At 38.4% G+C, this 17,349-nt stretch overlaps 1 protein-coding gene and 1 non-coding gene across 2 annotated transcripts; both read right to left on the bottom strand.

Moving 5' to 3' along the window:
• Nucleotides 1–4,547: 4,547 nt before the first annotated feature.
• Nucleotides 4,548–6,655, bottom strand: LOC130723678 (cytochrome P450 71D11-like). The gene is made up of 2 exons (XM_057574790.1): nt 5,721–6,655; nt 4,548–5,489 (listed from the first exon to the last, which is right to left on the bottom strand). The coding sequence occupies exons 1-2, from the start codon at nt 6,621–6,623 to the stop codon at nt 4,863–4,865; spliced, it is 1,530 nt and encodes a 509-aa protein (XP_057430773.1). The 5' UTR covers nt 6,624–6,655; the 3' UTR covers nt 4,548–4,862.
• A 3,581-nt stretch (nt 6,656–10,236) lies between these two features.
• LOC130727063 (small nucleolar RNA R71) lies at nt 10,237–10,343 on the bottom strand. Its single transcript, XR_009015103.1, has one exon. It is a non-coding gene; the product is annotated as a small nucleolar RNA R71 (small nucleolar RNA).
• Nucleotides 10,344–17,349: the final 7,006 nt, after the last annotated feature.

Below are 17,349 nucleotides of genomic sequence, written 5' to 3'. Positions count from 1 at the left end.
TGTTTTGTTTTGAGAGTAGTACATCAATAGAGTGGTAACATACATATGGCAGTGTCGCAAATCATTTGATGCAATAACGTTTTCCTTAAATATATGAAGAAAAAAAAGATATGAGAGATATATGATAAAAAGAGATAGTGGAAATGAAATAAAAGAAAAAATGAGTTGTAAATAAATCAAAATTTCAAAACGATATTGCTATATGTTAGATTAAATTTATGATATCACATAATTGAAATTAAATAAGATTCATAACATCGATAATATTAGAAAAATATTCTCTTCACACCTAAAATTAAATCACGCCTAATGAGAAGAGTAGAAAGATAAGTGACAGGTATGACAATAATGTGTTTCAATCTTATCTTTTATTCATTATATCCGCTAATTGTACACCGTCTATATATTAATGTTAATTTCTTTTAATTCTACGCTCTAAATGTCCAATTTTAGACGCGAGAGAGTGTATTAAGAAGTCTTGCGTTGACTTGAGATATTGCTAAATAAGCATTTACTAAACTTAGAGCAACTCTTACCACTAAACTAGCTTTTAAGGTAATGTTAGAGTTAACCCAAATTCTAAAAATTGATTCATGTGTTACATACTTCTATTTTTTTTACGGGAAGTGTTACTTGCTTGAAGTCATTCTTATTAGATAATATAAGATTATTTTATTATTTATCATAGTGGCAGATTATAGTCTTTTAGTCTTTTACTTATTTCCTATTTATATTTGCTCAAAGCTGTAACACTTGATTCACAATAATAAACTCTACTGAACCTCCTTCTCTTGCCCTCTTTCATTTACGTCTGTTAGTTTTTCTTTTTCACTGACTTTTTTAATGTCTTTATGTGTAATTATATGTCTTTTTGGATGAATGTGAGATGTCAACCAAACAATTTCATAACTAAAGAGACCGGAGGGAATTAAGAAATTCACTTATTGATCCAACCAAAGTTATCCATCTGGACTGATTCTGCGAGATCTCTACTCCAAAAAGGTTTAATTGGAATATTCTATTTGTTTTTTCTTAAAGTTATTATCCTGCCGGATGTAATGTTTGTTTGTTTTGTATAGTGCATGATCTATGCTTCCATGCCGTCACTTGTGAGGTTTCGCAAGAAGTAATAATTGAAAAAAAATAATTTTTATAATAATATAACTGAAAGATTCACTTTGGGGATGCAAATATTCTTTATACACACATCCTAGGACGGCTGCTATCCATCAAAATGAGATCATCAAAACTATCTGAATATTTCCTTAAAAAAAAATCAAAACTATCTGAATATTATTCCTCACATCTTAATTTGGTAGCAGAGAAGATAATGATTAGAAAGAAAATGAAACAAGAAGTAAAAGATAAATAAAACGAGTATATTTTTTTATGAAAGTATAATATCAAAGATAATGAAATGTTGAGCTATCTTCCTACTTGTTTGGTTGGGTAGAAACAACAATGATATATACACACTTCATTTTTTAAACACTTCATTTCCACTTATTTTTGTTTCTATCTCTCTTCTCTTATCATCTATCATATCTCATACTTTCTCTCTCTTACTTTTTCTTTTGTTCCTATCTCTTTCCTCATTCTACCTCTTTCACCTCAAAAAGAGGTGTGTGTAAGTAACATTATTGGGGTAGAAAACAACAATGATATATACACACCTTGTAACACCCTTTTTTTCCGTTATTAGGTTATTTACTATTATGTTTTAATTATTATAATATATGATAATTATTATGTGATTTTATTAGATAAGGTTGTTGGGTTAAGGTGATATATGGAGTGTAGCCCACTAGTACTACTAGTTTAGGGTTAGGAGTGAAATAAATAGTAGAAAAGAAAGAAAAAAAAAATAAGGATTAGAAGAGGAGCAGAACAGAAAACATGTGAAAAGGGAGGAGAAGAGAAAAGTGGAGAAAACCTAGAGTTGATCTACAAGAGGTAAGGGTTTGAATTCATGTTATTTGGATTGGTATGATAGTGGATAATGATAAAAAGCCTGATTTAGGAACCCTAGGATGCAGTTTTTTCTAAACTGAAGGTGGATAATTGAATTTAGGGTTATGAATTGTGGGTGGAAGAGAGAGGGGGTAGCGTGCCGCGCATGAGGCTGTAGAAATTTACGATCTCTTGAATCCTATTTCGAGCTCTATTAATGACCTAATTTGAAGAAGTAGTCTTCATAAAGGTTGTATCCCTTTCTGTTATAAAACTTTTGCCGCTGGTTTCACGTCCTTCCGACGTCTGTAGCTCGAGTTATATGCGTTTTAGTGAGGATAGGTTAAGCTGTCTCGTTTCTCACGAACTGCTGTTAGTGTTAGATTTTTCCTGAATTTTGTACTTCGAATTTTGACTTGAAATTTTACAGGGATTTACAAAACGTGTATAGGGAACCATGATAAAACTATTGGATTTTTCTGAGTGTATTTGAGGTATTTAAAAATTCGTCTAGGTTGTTGTACAGTTTATAACCGTTTTGAATAAATTGAGTCATTTTAGGTGCAAATGTTGTTTTCGAAAAAAGATGTGGTGCGCGCGCATGGTGATGCGCAAGGCGCGGTGGTGCGCGGCCATGACAAGGGTTGCGCGCGAGGGTGGTGGCGCATGTAGGTAGTGGTGCACGCGGTAGTGCGCGCATGAGGGGATAGTGCAGGGAGATGATGAGTTTTTATGGAAAATTAGGAAGAATCTAGTTTTTGTATAATAGTTGCAGAACCTGTTATATATGAATCATATTTAATTTACATCTGTTTAATAGTTCATCATATGATGTTCTTTTTGAATTGATGTTATGTTTGAGATGTTAAGTTGTTGTGATTACAAGTTGTATAATTGATAACATGTAATATGTGTTTTGTGCAACTGGTGATGAGGTGATGAATATGCTAAAATAATTAGGACTTGGAGATGGTATGAAATATGCATATGTTAGTTAAGTTTTGCACAATACACTGCATAGTTGTCAAGAGGCAACGTTTGCTAGTTCTCGTGGATGCTAGTGACTTGTCCCAAAACTGGAGTGATTTTGAAAGCCTAGAGCGAGGGCTTTATTGGTGGTTATCTGTCTGGAGTGGACGCGGTGATACCGCTAAGGATAACAACTTTGGTACCAAAGGCATTTGCACGGGTCTCACTTGAGTCATATGTGTTAGGGAGTTGTTGATGCTAATTAATGATAAATGTGATATTTTTTTGAGATTTGATGTTGTGGTAATTGGAGACAATAATATTTGCTTATTTGATGCTATAAATTATGGAGTATTGTCATAACTGTGAGATTGACTGATTATATTAAATTACATAATTTATTATTTGTTAGTGGAGTGTGAAGAATTTATGTGGAACATAGATAAGCTTTTACATTATTTATTATTATGCTTATCCATATGATATGAGTTCTCACCCTTATGTTGGAATGGTGTTCTATGCGACATCGCTCAGGTATTGAGGATAGTGAAACTTCTCGCGAGTAGTCGGGGGAGCTAGTCTTTAAGATATGCTTTTAGTGATGAGAGTCATGCTCTATTATGTAACACCGGAGAAACGTTTAGTATTGTGTCTGGATGTTAGGAGAAATTTTATGAACTCTCTTTATTTCTTTTTGGGTTATGTTTTATCTTGGAGTTGAAATAAATCCGCTGTGCTATGCATATGATATTGAGGCATCAAAGTTGAAAGTTTATATCTAAATTATGAGCATGACAAGTGTTTTTGATGTATGTTTTTGGAGAATAAATGTGACACCCTCTGTGTTATGCATTTTACTCTGATTTATGCTATAAAAATTACGCGGGGTTTAGAGGGTGTTACACACCTCATGAGTAAAAGGAAAATACTTTTGTTAAAGAATGAAAATGCCTCTGAAAATTGAAAATATGTATGATGCAATTGACAAGCAATCTTGTTCCGGTATGGAACTATTAAACTTGGGCTAAACAGTTGAAAGTAATCAAGAACGAACAAGATTTGAAAGAATGCGTGAAATGTTAGGTGCCCCCGCCGCTTGGGTGGTGCCTGATATTTATAACTTGGGTTTTGGTCCGAATGAACCATGGGTTACCCGGCCCATTTATTACATGATATTGATCAGCCCACTTATACATAAAGTCGGTGCGCCCATATCAGACCACAAGACACTAAGACTTAAGATTAAGTCGAGAGTGTCTTTGATAAGCCCACAAGGGATTGGTTCGCCTAATACAAAAGTAACAGTGATGATCTTTGTTGGCACGCGACAGACACAAACTATTAGCGTCAGTTAAGCCGACTCTGAACCGACATTATACACGTGTCATGATGGCTGACGCTATCATCCTTCACTTAGTGTTAGTTGTATAGGCCAACTCAAACCTTCACGATGTCGCATCAGCCAAGTAGAAAAATTGTGTAAAAAAAAAATATAATAACCTTACAACATAACATAATGTCAAAAATTTACTGGAATGATATAGATGTATGAAAATAGGTAAAATACTCTAAAAATAATCTCAAATGTATTTATCCGAAAAAATAATGTTTGTGTTGTGTAAATACTATTTTTTACGCTACCAATGGAGATTTATTCATTAAAAACAAAGTAAATTACAATGGTGGTAGACCACAAGAACCATTTAAATAAGAGGACTGATTCATAAACCACTCAATAATATAGACACTCAGAAACACATTTTTCTCTTTATTTCCACCTTATCACATTATATGATGATATACTAATTCATTTCTTCACTCTATTCTCTTTTTTTTTTGTCTAAGGGTCGATACATAAGATGATAAGAGTGGTTTATGAATATTTTTTCAATTAGATTCTTACATTATACAGTAATAAAATTCACATATTGGACTTTTGGGGTTCATTTTCCAAGCGGAGAAGAAGAAAAAGCAACCGGAATTAAGTTCAAATCATCTTTTCTTATGACAGACGCTCCAAATTGTTCAGACATGTCCAAATCCTCATTTTTCATTCCCTTGGGAAGTATCCAATCAAAGTGATACAACAACAAAACAAGAATCCACTCAATATTTGCAACACCATAGTTCATGCCTGGACAAATTCTCCTTCCAGCACCAAAAGGGATATACTCAAAGTTAGTTCCTTTGAAGTCAATAGAGCTATCAATGAACCTCTCAGGATAAAACCTCTCAGGTTCAGTCCAATATTTAGGATCTGTTGCAATTGCAAAAGCATTGACTATGACCTTACTTTTTGCTGGTATGTGATAGCCATTAATCTCACAAGCTTGTGCACATTCCCTAGGAATTAGAAGAGGACCAGGAGGGTGTAACCTGAAGACCTCTTTGATAATTGCTTTCAAGTATTTGAGTTCATCATTGCAAGTTTCATCAACCTTCCCTCTCTTCTGGAATATCTCTCTCACTTCAGCTTGTGCTTTTTTCAATACTCTTGGATCCTTCATCATCTCAGCCATTGCCCAGTTAACGGTATTTGCGGCAGTGTCACTTCCACCTGTGAAGATATCCTGAAAAGATAAAAAATTCAAGTTAAATTAGTTCAAACATCAAAGATATCCTGCTACACATCATATCCCACAAATGATTGATTCTGAGTTCCAAATCAATTTTGGCTCAGTTTTCATAAGTTGCTTTTGGTTGCCAGATTTGATTATGCGGAAATGAAGCTGATTTTCACAGCAAAAAAATATATCATTTTTCACATGCATATGATTTTGCAAGGCAATTGATATGCTTACAAAGAGTATGGCTCTGATGTTTTTATTAGTTAAATGAAAATCTTGATCATTGCTACTGTCCTCAAATTTCAATAGAACATCAATCAGATCTTCCTCTGCTCCTTCAACTTGGCCTTGTTTGGTTCTTGACTTAGCTTTATGGTCATCGATGATAGTCTCTATTATTCTATCCAATTTTTTGTGTAGCTCTTCAAGCTTAGGCCTCATCCCAGTGAGGTTTTGAAGCCACTTAGCTGAAGGAAACAAATCTCCTATGTAGAAACCCCCAGCTAGATTCAAAACTTCTCTTACACATAATATGAATTCTCCTTGCTCCTTGTACTTCTTGCCAAAAGCAGCTCTAGAAGTGATTGTGAACACCAATGAAAGAATTGCTTGAGACAGATTGAAGACTGATCCTTCTTCTGGAGCAATGCGTTTGATGAGGTTATTCACCTCTTCTTCTCTGATTGGCCTAAAAGACTGCACACGTTTCATGCTTAGAAGCTCTACAGTGCAAATCTTTCGAAGCTGTCTCCAGTACTCACCATAAGGTGAAAAGGCTATGTCTGTGGAACCATAAAACACTATATCAGAGACTAGAGAATAAGGCCTTGATGCAAAGGTAACATCATGGGTTTTCATGATTGCCTTAGCATACTGTGGTGAGGAAACAATGATGAAGAAGACCTCTCCAAGTTGGAGATGCATCAAGGGGCCATATTTTTGGGCCAATTCTCTTAATTTTCTGTGTGGTGGAGAGCCAACAAGATGGTGTATGTTTCCTATGATTGGCAGCTTCCATGGCCCGGGTGGTATATTTGGAATTGAGTCAGTTTTCTTGGGATTCTTTAATTTTCGTGTTAAAATGAAGATGAGGAAAATGAAAGAAAGGGTCAAAGGGTAGAATGGTTGAAGGTCCATTTAGAAAAAAACAGGGGAGTAAGGTGCATCAATTTCTTTCTGTTGGGTGAAAAGCAGCAATTCTATGCGTGTATATATAGACAATATGGAGCATTGAAGCAAGGGGGTCATAGGGTACTAGACATTTTTTTATTAAGAATTTCTTTTGGTATTTTCTTGTTTTGTCTTGTACACCAATGCAGTGGTAACATACATATGGCAGTGTCGCAAACAGAATATGCAATAAAGTTTTATTCACATTCACACCTAGAAATACAGGAAGAAAAAAAAGAAATCTCATGAAATAGACAGTGGAAATGAAATAAAATAGAAAATGAGTTGTAAATGAATTAAAACCCCAAAATGATATTGTTAGATGTTAGATTAAATTTATGATATCACATAATTGAATTTAAATAAGATTCATATATTAGTAAAATATTTTCTTTACAACCAAAATCAAACCACGCCTAGAGAGAATATGAGTAGAAGAGAGATAAACGAAAGGTATGACAATAATGTGTTTTAATCTCATCTTTTATTTATTATATTCGCTTATTGTACACCGCCTATATACGAGTAATTTAACAATTAATGTTAATTTCTACTAATTCGACGCTCCAAATGACTAATTTTAGGTGTGATAGAGTGTGTTAAGAAGTTTTACCTTAACTTGAGATACCACTAAATAAACAGTTACTAAAAGTAGAGCAATTCTTACCACTAAACTAGCTTTTATGATAATGTTTGAGTTAACCCCAATTTTAAGAATTGATTCAAGTGTTACATATTTAAAGTCATTCTTGTTAGATAATATGAGATTATTTTGTATTTATCATAGTGACTGTATAATCTTTTACTCTTTTACTTATTTCCTATTTATATCTACTGAACTCGGTGGTTTTTCGGGGCTCTCTCTTTGTTAAGAAAGAACTGAAACAAACTAAAGGACCATCCCTCAATACAGGAACTTGAGCAACATTCTTCCATCACTTTAATGCCCCCATGCCACTTGGGTTACATGCATGAGTTACCACACCCAGCTTGGAGGTAGGAGGCAGGTTTGGAGGTCTCCGCCCTCAAACGTTGTGCCTCTCCTGTGTCAGGACGTCCTAATTTAGTTTTTCCTATTGTTGAGCTAAAATCCTTAACACCACGATCCTCGACACCGGTGCCAGGAAGACGAGTTCTCGACAAAAAAGACCATGGTGAGACTTGAGGTTCGTTAGGTAACACTCCCACAAAGTCAAGGAAGTAAAAGAAAATTCGACAAGTCGATAAACTCGGCTAAGGAAGCATTTACCGAGTGATGGGCAATTACAAGCACGTGCGTGTACCCACGATGCCACGAATGGCAACGGTTACCCACGACCCAAGACCACCCACGTGTCAATTAAAATCACGTGCTCAGAATCTCCGGTTGAACGTGGGGTAAGGCGTCAAAATTCAAACCCACTAAGCCCATACACATTGAAGAAAAACCGCCAAGAACGTGGGGAAGGAAACAACGTTATAAATAGAAGAAGCTGCATCAGGAAAGGGGTTCCCAACTCAAACTCTGAAAATTCACCAGAAAGCTCTAATGTCCGCATCAATGAGACTTGATGACCCTATTTTAGTAGTGTTTTTAGGGTCATTTCTTTGGTTGTTTTGAGTCTTTTTGTTGAGTCTCATGTAGTGTTTCATGCATTCTCATGCATTTTTATTCTTTTCTCTAGTTTTTATTTCGTTTTGGTAATTTAGTAGTTTTATAGGTAGTTTTCTTGCATTTTAAGTAAAGTTTAGGACTTGCATGGTTTTGTTGTGTTTTATGAAGGACTTCTTGTGCTAATGAGCTCTTGGAGCTTCTAGAATCTTCCTTGTCTTGTTGGTTAGGTTTGGAGTGCAGAAACTGAAGGGGAAAGAAGGCCAAGAAGCATGGAGTTGATGAAGAACTTAAAGAGAATTGAAAAGAGGAGTTTCAGAAGCCAAAAAGTCTTTTTCAGGCAAGCTTGAGCGCCTAGGCGCTGGGAGTGGGCGCCTAGGCGCCAATAGGGTCAGAGAGCATGTTTTTCAACATGCAATTGGCGCTCAAGCGCTCTGAATTGGCGCCTGAGCGCCCAGTTTCGTTTGTTTTGCCTATAAATAAGGCTTAGGCCAATTTCTTTGATACATTTTGACATTTTACTCATTTTTTATCAAGTTTGAGAGCTGAGGAGAACTTTGGGGCCAAGGGAGGCTTCCAACTTGTATTTCTTCTCAGGTTTTCTTTACATTTCCTTTATGAATTCACTAGCCATGAGTGGCTAGTTTACTTTTTGCTTTGGGTTAAGAGATTCTATGAAATTTTAGTTTGTTAAATCCTATCTCTATGAATGAGTCTTGATTCAATCTTGTATTTCAATTCCTTATTGCATGTTTAGCTTTGGTGCACCTTTGCTATAGGCTAGATTATAATCAAATGGAAATTTGTTATGATTTAGGGACATGAATTGGAATAGGTCCTTCTATACTTGCTTCTAGGAATAGAGTGAGGGTAGGGTTTTGTTGGCCTGAATAACCATGCTATAAAACCTCATATAAATGACTAAGTACACAAGGAATTGGGCTTATCTTTCAATTTGAGAGAATTACTTTTGTGAGGAATCAACTAGTAAGTACATAGGCTATAAAAACAAGAGAGAAATCAAGATATCACATGCATAGGATAGGTGGACTAAAATGGATTAGTTGATCAAAAACCCAAGGCAATTTTCTATCAATTGTTATTTACATCATTTTCAACATTGCTCTTTTGCAAATCTTTTGTCACAATCAACCAAAATCAATTTCTAAATTTTACTGTTTTAAGAACTTGCAAACTTTAGGCTTAAATCAACAATTCTCACTCACAATCCCTGTGGTTCGATATTTTAAAACCCGGAGGTATTCGTACACTTGCGAATTGACCAACAAGTTTTTGGCGCCGTTGCCGGGGATTGTTTGTGGTTTTCGGTTTAAGTTAAAGAGTTTGTTTGTTTGTTTTACTAAGCATTGCATTGAATAGGTGTTACTAACCTTTTCTCTGTTTTTGTGATTTCAGTTTATGCACAGTAGGCTTGGCACGGATCCATTGCTGTTTGATCCGGAGCCTGAACGTACTCTTCGCCGTCGTCGAGCCCAACAAAGAGCTGCTGAGTTAGCCGCCATGGCTGCCCATATGACGGAGGAGGAGATGCAAGCCCACATTGAAGAAAGAGTGAATGAGGCTCTTGCTCAAAGACTTCAAGAGCAAGAATTGGAGAATGCTAATCGTTCTCTTAGAGACCTCACCTCGGCTGCCATGAGCTACGATTATCCGGGCAGCATAGTTTCCCCCGATGGCACGGGAAACTTTGAGCTGAGGCCGGAATTCATCAACTTGGTGAGCCAAAATCAGTATGGTGGAGGTGCTCTTGAAGATCCTCATGCACACATGGAGCGGTTTATCCGCAATTGCAACACCTACAGAGTTCAGAATGTTTCAGCGGACACAATCCGTTTGAGTTTGTTCCCTTTTTCATTGAGGGATACTGCTGAAGAGTGGTTGAATTCACAGCCCCAAGGTAGCATTACATCTTGGGAAGACTTGGCTGAGAAGTTCACCACAAGGTTTGTTCCAAGAGCCCTCTTGAGGAAGCTCAAGAATGACATCATGACTTTTACTCAATCCACCGATGAGAATCTCTATGAAGCTTGGGAGAGGTTCAAGAAGCTCTTGAGGAGGTGTCCTCAACATAACCTTACTCAAGCTGAGCAAGTAGCAAAGTTCTATGATGGTCTCCAATATTCTTCGAGGTTTGGTTTGGATGCGGCTTCAAGTGGAGAGTTCGATGCCTTACTTCCACAAGTGGGGTATGATTTGATTGAAAAGATGGCTATAAGAGCCATGAACTCTAGTAATGATCGCCAAGCCCGAAGAGGAGTACTTGAGGTTGAAGCTTATGATCAACTTATGGCCTCCAACAAGCAACTCTCCAAGCAAATGAACGAGATTCAAAATCAAATGAAGACTACCAGGATTGGTAGTCGAGTTGCCAAGGTGGAGTGTGTGACTTGCGGAGGGCCACATGACAGCGAAGAATGCACAGAGACTAGACCGGAGGAGGAAGTGAAGGCTATGGGTCAAGCTCGGAATGACCCATTTTCAAATACTTACAATCCAGGATGGAGGAATCACCCTAATTTTTCTTGGAGGCAAGGTAATAATGGGCAAGGAAGTGGTTTTCAAAGACAATTTCCTAGCCAAGGATTTCAAGGCCAAAGCTCAAGACAACCTCAAGAGCGAGGAGAAGGTGAAGGTGGTGGTTCCAAGAAGAGCTTAGAAGAGTTGGTGGAAACTTTCATCAACCGGACGGAGAATAATTACAAGAATCAAGAGGCGGCTATCAAGAATCTTGAGAATCAATTTGGCCAGCTGGCTAAGCAAATAGCCGAGAGACCTCAAGGTAAATTTCCTTCCGACACTATCCCCAATCCTAAGCAAGAAAATGCCTCTGTTGTAGCCACTAGAAAAGGGAGAGTGATAAGTGAATTGAAGAAAAAAACAGAGGGAGAAAAGAGAGAGGAGATAGTGGGAGGAGAAGTAGTTGTACCTATTAAGGTGAGAGGGGAAGTTGATCTTACTCCTGAAACTAGCAAGGTTCCGTTCCCTAAAGCATTGGCTAAGAAGAGCTTAGATAAAAAGTTTTCAAAATTTGTTGATGTTTTCAAAAAGCTCCACATTAGTATTCCTTTTGCCGATGCTTTGGAACAAATGCCTATTTATGCTAAGTTTATGAAGGATATTCTGCATAAGAGAAGAAGGTTGAAGGGAGTAGATGAGACGGTGTTGATGACGGAGGAATGTAGTGCCATTTTGCAGCGGAAGATGCCTAAGAAAAGAAGGGACCCCGGAAGTTTCACTATTCCGGTAGAAATTGAAGGCATGGCGGATGTGGAAGCCTTGTGTGATCTTGGAGCGAGCATCAATTTGATGCCACTCACCATGTTTGAGAGGCTTAACCTAGGAGAGGTTACTCCAACCATGCTTTCCTTGCAAATGGCGGATCGATCCCTCAAGACTCCATATGGGATTGTGGAGGATGTAATGGTGCGGGTGGACAAGTATGTGTTCCCCGTGGATTTTGTTGTGCTTGATATGGAGGAGGATGAGAAGATTCCTCTCATTCTTGGTCGACCCTTCTTAGCTACTGGTAGAGCTAAGATTGATGTTGACAAGGGTCACCTCATTCTCCGTGTTGGTAAGGAAAAGGTACGGTTTTCTGTTTTTAATCCTATGATTGAGACTAACCATGACAATGACTTTGTCTGTGATGTGATTAGAAGCAGGTCGAGGGTTTTGGAAGAGATCCCCAAAGTTAATGCCCAAATTGATGAGTTCCATCCGGCTCTCATCAAGCTTGTTAATGGTAACAAGTATGGGGGATCCAAGTACGAGAATTTGCATGCTCATATGGTGAAGTTTACCCAAGCTAGCACCCTTGCTAAGATTGAGGGTGTTTCAAGTGATGAAGTGAAGATTAAACTCTTCCCTCATTCTTTGACAAGGGAGGCTAGAACTTGGTTTGATGAGCAAGAAGACATAGCCTCATGGGAGGATTTACTCCAGAGGTTTTGTGCAAGGAAGACCTTGCACTTGTGGTAAGTTAATCAATGGAAAGGAATTTCCTTCCTAACACCATCGGAAGGAGAGTCCACCTAGGACTATAACCTAGGGCTAAATGGGAGACAACCCATTCTTTTTATTTTATTATTTCCTATCTTTTAATTTTGTAGTATTTTAGGTGTTTAATTTCAAAAAAAAATGAGAAAAAAAGTAAAAATTTTTGTGAAAAAACTGGGTTGAGCGACTAGGCGCCAAATCATGGGCGCCTAGGCGCCAATTAGTGGCAGAGGCACTGCCTCTGTATCTGGCACGAGCGCTCGAGCTCTCCATTTCGTTGTATCTGCCAGATTTTGGGTTTTAAAACCCCAACCTTTCATTTTCCCACTCTTAACTCCCATTCTCCCATAAAAAACGCACCCCACTCTCTCCATACCCCATTTCCACTTCTCATTTCTCACTTGCACACACATTAGCTCTTCCTTTTACTTCAAAGTTCTGCATTGCATCAAGTCTATTCCACTTGCACCCACTCACTCTCAAGTCAAGGTAAGTTCCATTTTCCACTTTTCTTCATCATAGTTCATGAGTTTTGCAATGCATGCTTCTTTTGGGTAAGGGTGAGTGAATTTGTGCTAGTGCAAGTTGGGTTTGGGTTGTGTATGTTCATTATGGGTTGGTTTTGTGCTTAATTAGAAAGGAGTTGTAAATTTGTGAGGAATGGGTAGTTAGGATTTTGTGGATTAGTTTAGTTTAGCTTTTGCTTATTAGGTGTTTGATAGAATGCCTCAATGGGTTCTCTTAGTCGATTTTTGGCAAGTGCTTGTGGTAGTTTTTCTCTCTTTGCCAAAATCGCTAAGAAACTTGTTGGGTGCTCTTAGGTTGTTCTGTTTTTGTTTTTGTACAAAGTTTCTCCTCTCATTTCTTTTTGAACTAACATTTCTAACGTTTGTGGCTTGTGTATGGGCTAACAACTTTGCAGATGCTTGTGAAAAGAGCAAGAACCAACACAAGAGCTGCAGCTTCTTCCTCCACCTTCCGGAGTTTTGATCGCTCCCGCTTCCTATCAGCGATTAAGGAGGAGTTTTACCGAGCTCACCTAGCACACAAGGAGTGTGTGAAGGAGCGGGGAGTTTTGTATCGGGAGGGAAGGAGAGACCTCTTGGGCATGCAAGAAGCCATGGAGATTAGGAGGTGGAAGAATTGGGTCAACCCCATTCCGTTTGCTTGTGAAGTCATGGTTAGGGAGTTCTACGCGAACACCTACTGTGACAATCAAGAGGACAGGTCCAGGCCACCGGTGAATTCATCTTGGTTCAGGGGAGATGTGATTGACTACAATCCAGCAGTCATTCGCAGGCATCTTGGTCTCCTCTCGGAGGACCAAGAGAAGGAGCTTTTCCCCGAGAAGGCCACTTATCATGAGCTCTTAAAGGAGAGGTCACCGGAGATCTTGGAAGACATGAAGGCAGTGATTGTTAGGCCTGGGCGGGAGTGGGAAGCAGTTGAAGATGAGATCATTTTTGTGAGAAGGAAGGATATGACACCACTGGCTAGAGTTTGGGCTGAATTTTTGCAGGATTCCCTCATTCCTAGCTCTAACAAATCTGAAGTTAGAGAGGTTACATTGGTTGCTATCTATTGCATCGTGAGAGGCCATCCTATGGACGTGGCCACCATCATTGCTGGTCGGATTTATTCCCTCTACAACAGGAGTAAAGACAAGCATCGGCCCATCTTTCCTCACTTGATTTGCTCTTTGATTCATGCGGTGAGGGACAGAGCTAGGAGGCCAGTCCATGTTATTGAGAAGAGGTTGCCTGTGGCACCTCTGCTCAGTAAGGAGAGGATCGCTCAACTTTATAAGGAATGGACAGCAAGGATGCCTCAAGAGGATGAAGAGGAAGAGGATCCTGAGGAGCCAGCGGGAGAAGATGAAGAAGAAGAGGAAGAAGAAGAGGAGGAAGAAGAAAATGTTGAGGTGGTGAATGAGGTGGTTACTCCACCACGTGCTGACCCTTCTCCTGCTTGGATGGAGGCCGCTTTCGGGCGGATGTTTTTGAGGCAAGATCGCCTACACAGGGATCTTGACCTCCATTGGAGGGGAGGTAGCACATCAGACCCCAGGTACAATGGGCCCTTGGATTTTAATACCTTGGAGCAGGGGATGATAGACTTGAGCTTGATGCATGATGCCGGTGTTCATCCGGATTATGGCGATGGAAGGGGTGATCATGACCCCATGGAGTGACTTTGTTGAGGTAACTCTACTCTTAGTTTAGGTCATGCATTTTTATCATATTTTCCATTTGTAGATTTTGTTTTCTTTTTGTTCATGCATTGTTTTAGCTGGTTTTGTTTTTGTTTTTGGGTCTTTTACTTCCCTATACTCACATGCTTTTAGGTATAGTTATGCTTCCCTACTAGTGCTGTTTTTGAAAATGCTTTCGTGAATACTTGTTGTTGTTTCGGGGATGAGTGATTGCATGTTGGGGAAGAGAGGAGGAGACTTCGGTCTTCCGAGTGTGTCTTGAGAAAGGAGTCGGTGTGAGTCCATTAAGGGTCTATCTTTGACCCTTCACCATAAAAATTCTCTGGAGGATCCTGACTCACTTGCAATTCTTGGTTCTGCGTTAATTTCACTCATAGCATGCTTAGTGATTTCTGTTTTATTCTTGAGACTTATAGGATTTCTTGAGATTCTGAGTTTGTGGTTGAACATTGCCCTTAGTTGTCCCATTTGAGCTTAATTGGAGAATCTTTTTGTAGCCAAAAGTTGGGATGGATGTTTGGTTGGAATATTGGGGGAGTGATGGTCCTTGTGTGTTGTATGGAGCTGGAAAAGTGAGAAATAGTCTCTTGCCCTAAAAGAAAAAAAAAACAGTAAAAAAGAAAGAAAAAGAACTCCTAAACAAAAGTTGGAGTTGGAAAAAGAAAAGAAGAGTTTGAAAAGGGGTGCAAGAGACTTGTGTAAAAAAAAAGGGTGTTGTAAGCTCCGGGGTTATTAGAAGAGGACCACACTCAATGTGCTTGAAAGCCTAGTTTTCCTTTAGGGACCAACCACCATCATGTTTTACCTAGCCAATGTTTCAACCCTTATGGAAGTCTCTTTGAGTATTTGCATGTTTGATCTTTGTTGCTATTGAGTGAATGACATTCAGGACCTATGAACTTGTTTGTGTGCTCAGTGCACTAAATGAACATCTCGTCCTAGGATTTTTAGTTCTAAATGCTTCTCATGAATGGACTCTACACTCTTCTCTTTTCAAAAGATGCATGAAGTAGGTTGACGGGTCTTTCTCTTGGAACTAGCTGAAATTACTTTGTCCCCCTGTTTTTGTGAAGTATTCCTTGTTGAGAGCACTTGTGTGGGAGCATTTCTTGCGCTTGAGGGCAAGCGAGTGTTTTTTACGCTCGAGGGCGAGCTGTCGTTGAGTATAGTGGTGTGATGACCCTATTTTAGTAGTGTTTTTAGGGTCATTTCTTTGGTTGTTTTGAGTCTTTTTGTTGAGTCTCATGTAGTGTTTCATGCATTCTCATGCATTTTTATTCTTTTCTCTAGTTTTTATTTCGTTTTGGTAATTTAGTAGTTTTATAGGTAGTTTTCTTGCATTTTAAGTAAAGTTTAGGACTTGCATGGTTTTGTTGTGTTTTATGAAGGACTTCTTGTGCTAATGAGCTCTTGGAGCTTCTAGAATCTTCCTTGTCTTGTTGGTTAGGTTTGGAGTGCAGAAACTGAAGGGGAAAGAAGGCCAAGAAGCATGGAATTGATGAAGAACTTAAAGAGAATTGAAAAGAGGAGTTTCAGAAGCCAAAAAGTCTTTTTCAGGCGAGCTTGAGCGCCTAGGCGCTGGGAGTGGGCGCCTAGGCGCCAATAGGGTCAGAGAGCATGTTTTTCAACATGCAATTGGCGCTCAGGCACTCTGAATTGGCGCTCAGGCGCTCTGAATTGGCGCCTGAGCGCCCAGTTTCGTTTGTTTTGCCTATAAATAAGGCTTAGGCCAATTTCTTTGATACATTTTGACATTTTACTCATTTTTGATCAAGTTTGAGAGCTGAGGAGAACTTTGGGGCCAAGGGAGGCTTCCAACTTGTATTTCTTCTCAGGTTTTCTTTACATTTCCTTTATGAATTCACTAGCCATGAGTGGCTAGTTTACTTTTTGCTTTGGGTTAAGAGATTCTATGAAATTTTAGTTTGTTAAATCCTATCTCTATGCATGAGTCTTGATTCAATCTTGTATTTCAATTCCTTATTGCATGTTTAGCTTTGGTGCACCTTTGCTATAGGCTAGATTATAATCAAATGGAAATTTGTTATGATTTAGGGACATGAATTGGAATAGGTCCTTCTATACTTGCTTCTAGGAATAGAGTGAGGGTAGGGTTTTGTTGGCCTGAATAACCATGCTATCAAACCTCATATAAATGACTAAGTACACAAGGAATTGGGCTTATCTTTCAATTTGAGAGAATTACTTTTGTGAGGAATCAACTAGTAAGTACATAGGCTATAACAACAAGAGAGAAATCAAGATATCACATGCATAGGATAGGTGGACTAAAATGGATTAGTTGATCAAAAACCCAAGGCAATTTTCCATCAATTGTTATTTACATCATTTTCAACATTGCTCTTTTGCAAATCTTTTGTCACAATCAACCAAAATCAATTTCTAAATTTTACTGTTTTAAGAACTTGCAAACTTTAGGCTTAAATCAACAATTCTCACTCACAATCCCTGTGGTTCGATATTTTAAAACCCGGAGGTATTCGTACACTTGCGAATTGACCAACAAGACTCAAGGAGCAAGGTGTGAAGATGGAGGAGTACGTTGCAGAACCAGCTTTTTAGTTTTCTTGCATTAAGCTTGTTAATTTCCAGTTCCTTCGTGCAATTTCTTGTCGAATTCTACGTTTCTTGTAGTTTTCATGTTATTTTGATTTATGTGACTTCATGTAATTGATCCTTGCTTAATGAAATCCAGTTTTCTTTCGAACCGATCATCACTGTCGAAAAATACTAACTCACACACAACACTTTGGCAAGACGTTTTCTCAAAAGGACCCCGAATCTAAACTTCCTTTAGTCGAACTAAGAGGATATTTGTTTACCAAAAATCACCGTAAACAAATTGGCACGCC

Source organism: Lotus japonicus, chromosome 6 (assembly GCF_012489685.1).
Source record: "Lotus japonicus ecotype B-129 chromosome 6, LjGifu_v1.2".
NCBI lineage: Eukaryota > Viridiplantae > Streptophyta > Magnoliopsida > Fabales > Fabaceae > Lotus > Lotus japonicus.
This window is presented reverse-complemented; position numbering and strand designations above follow the sequence as displayed.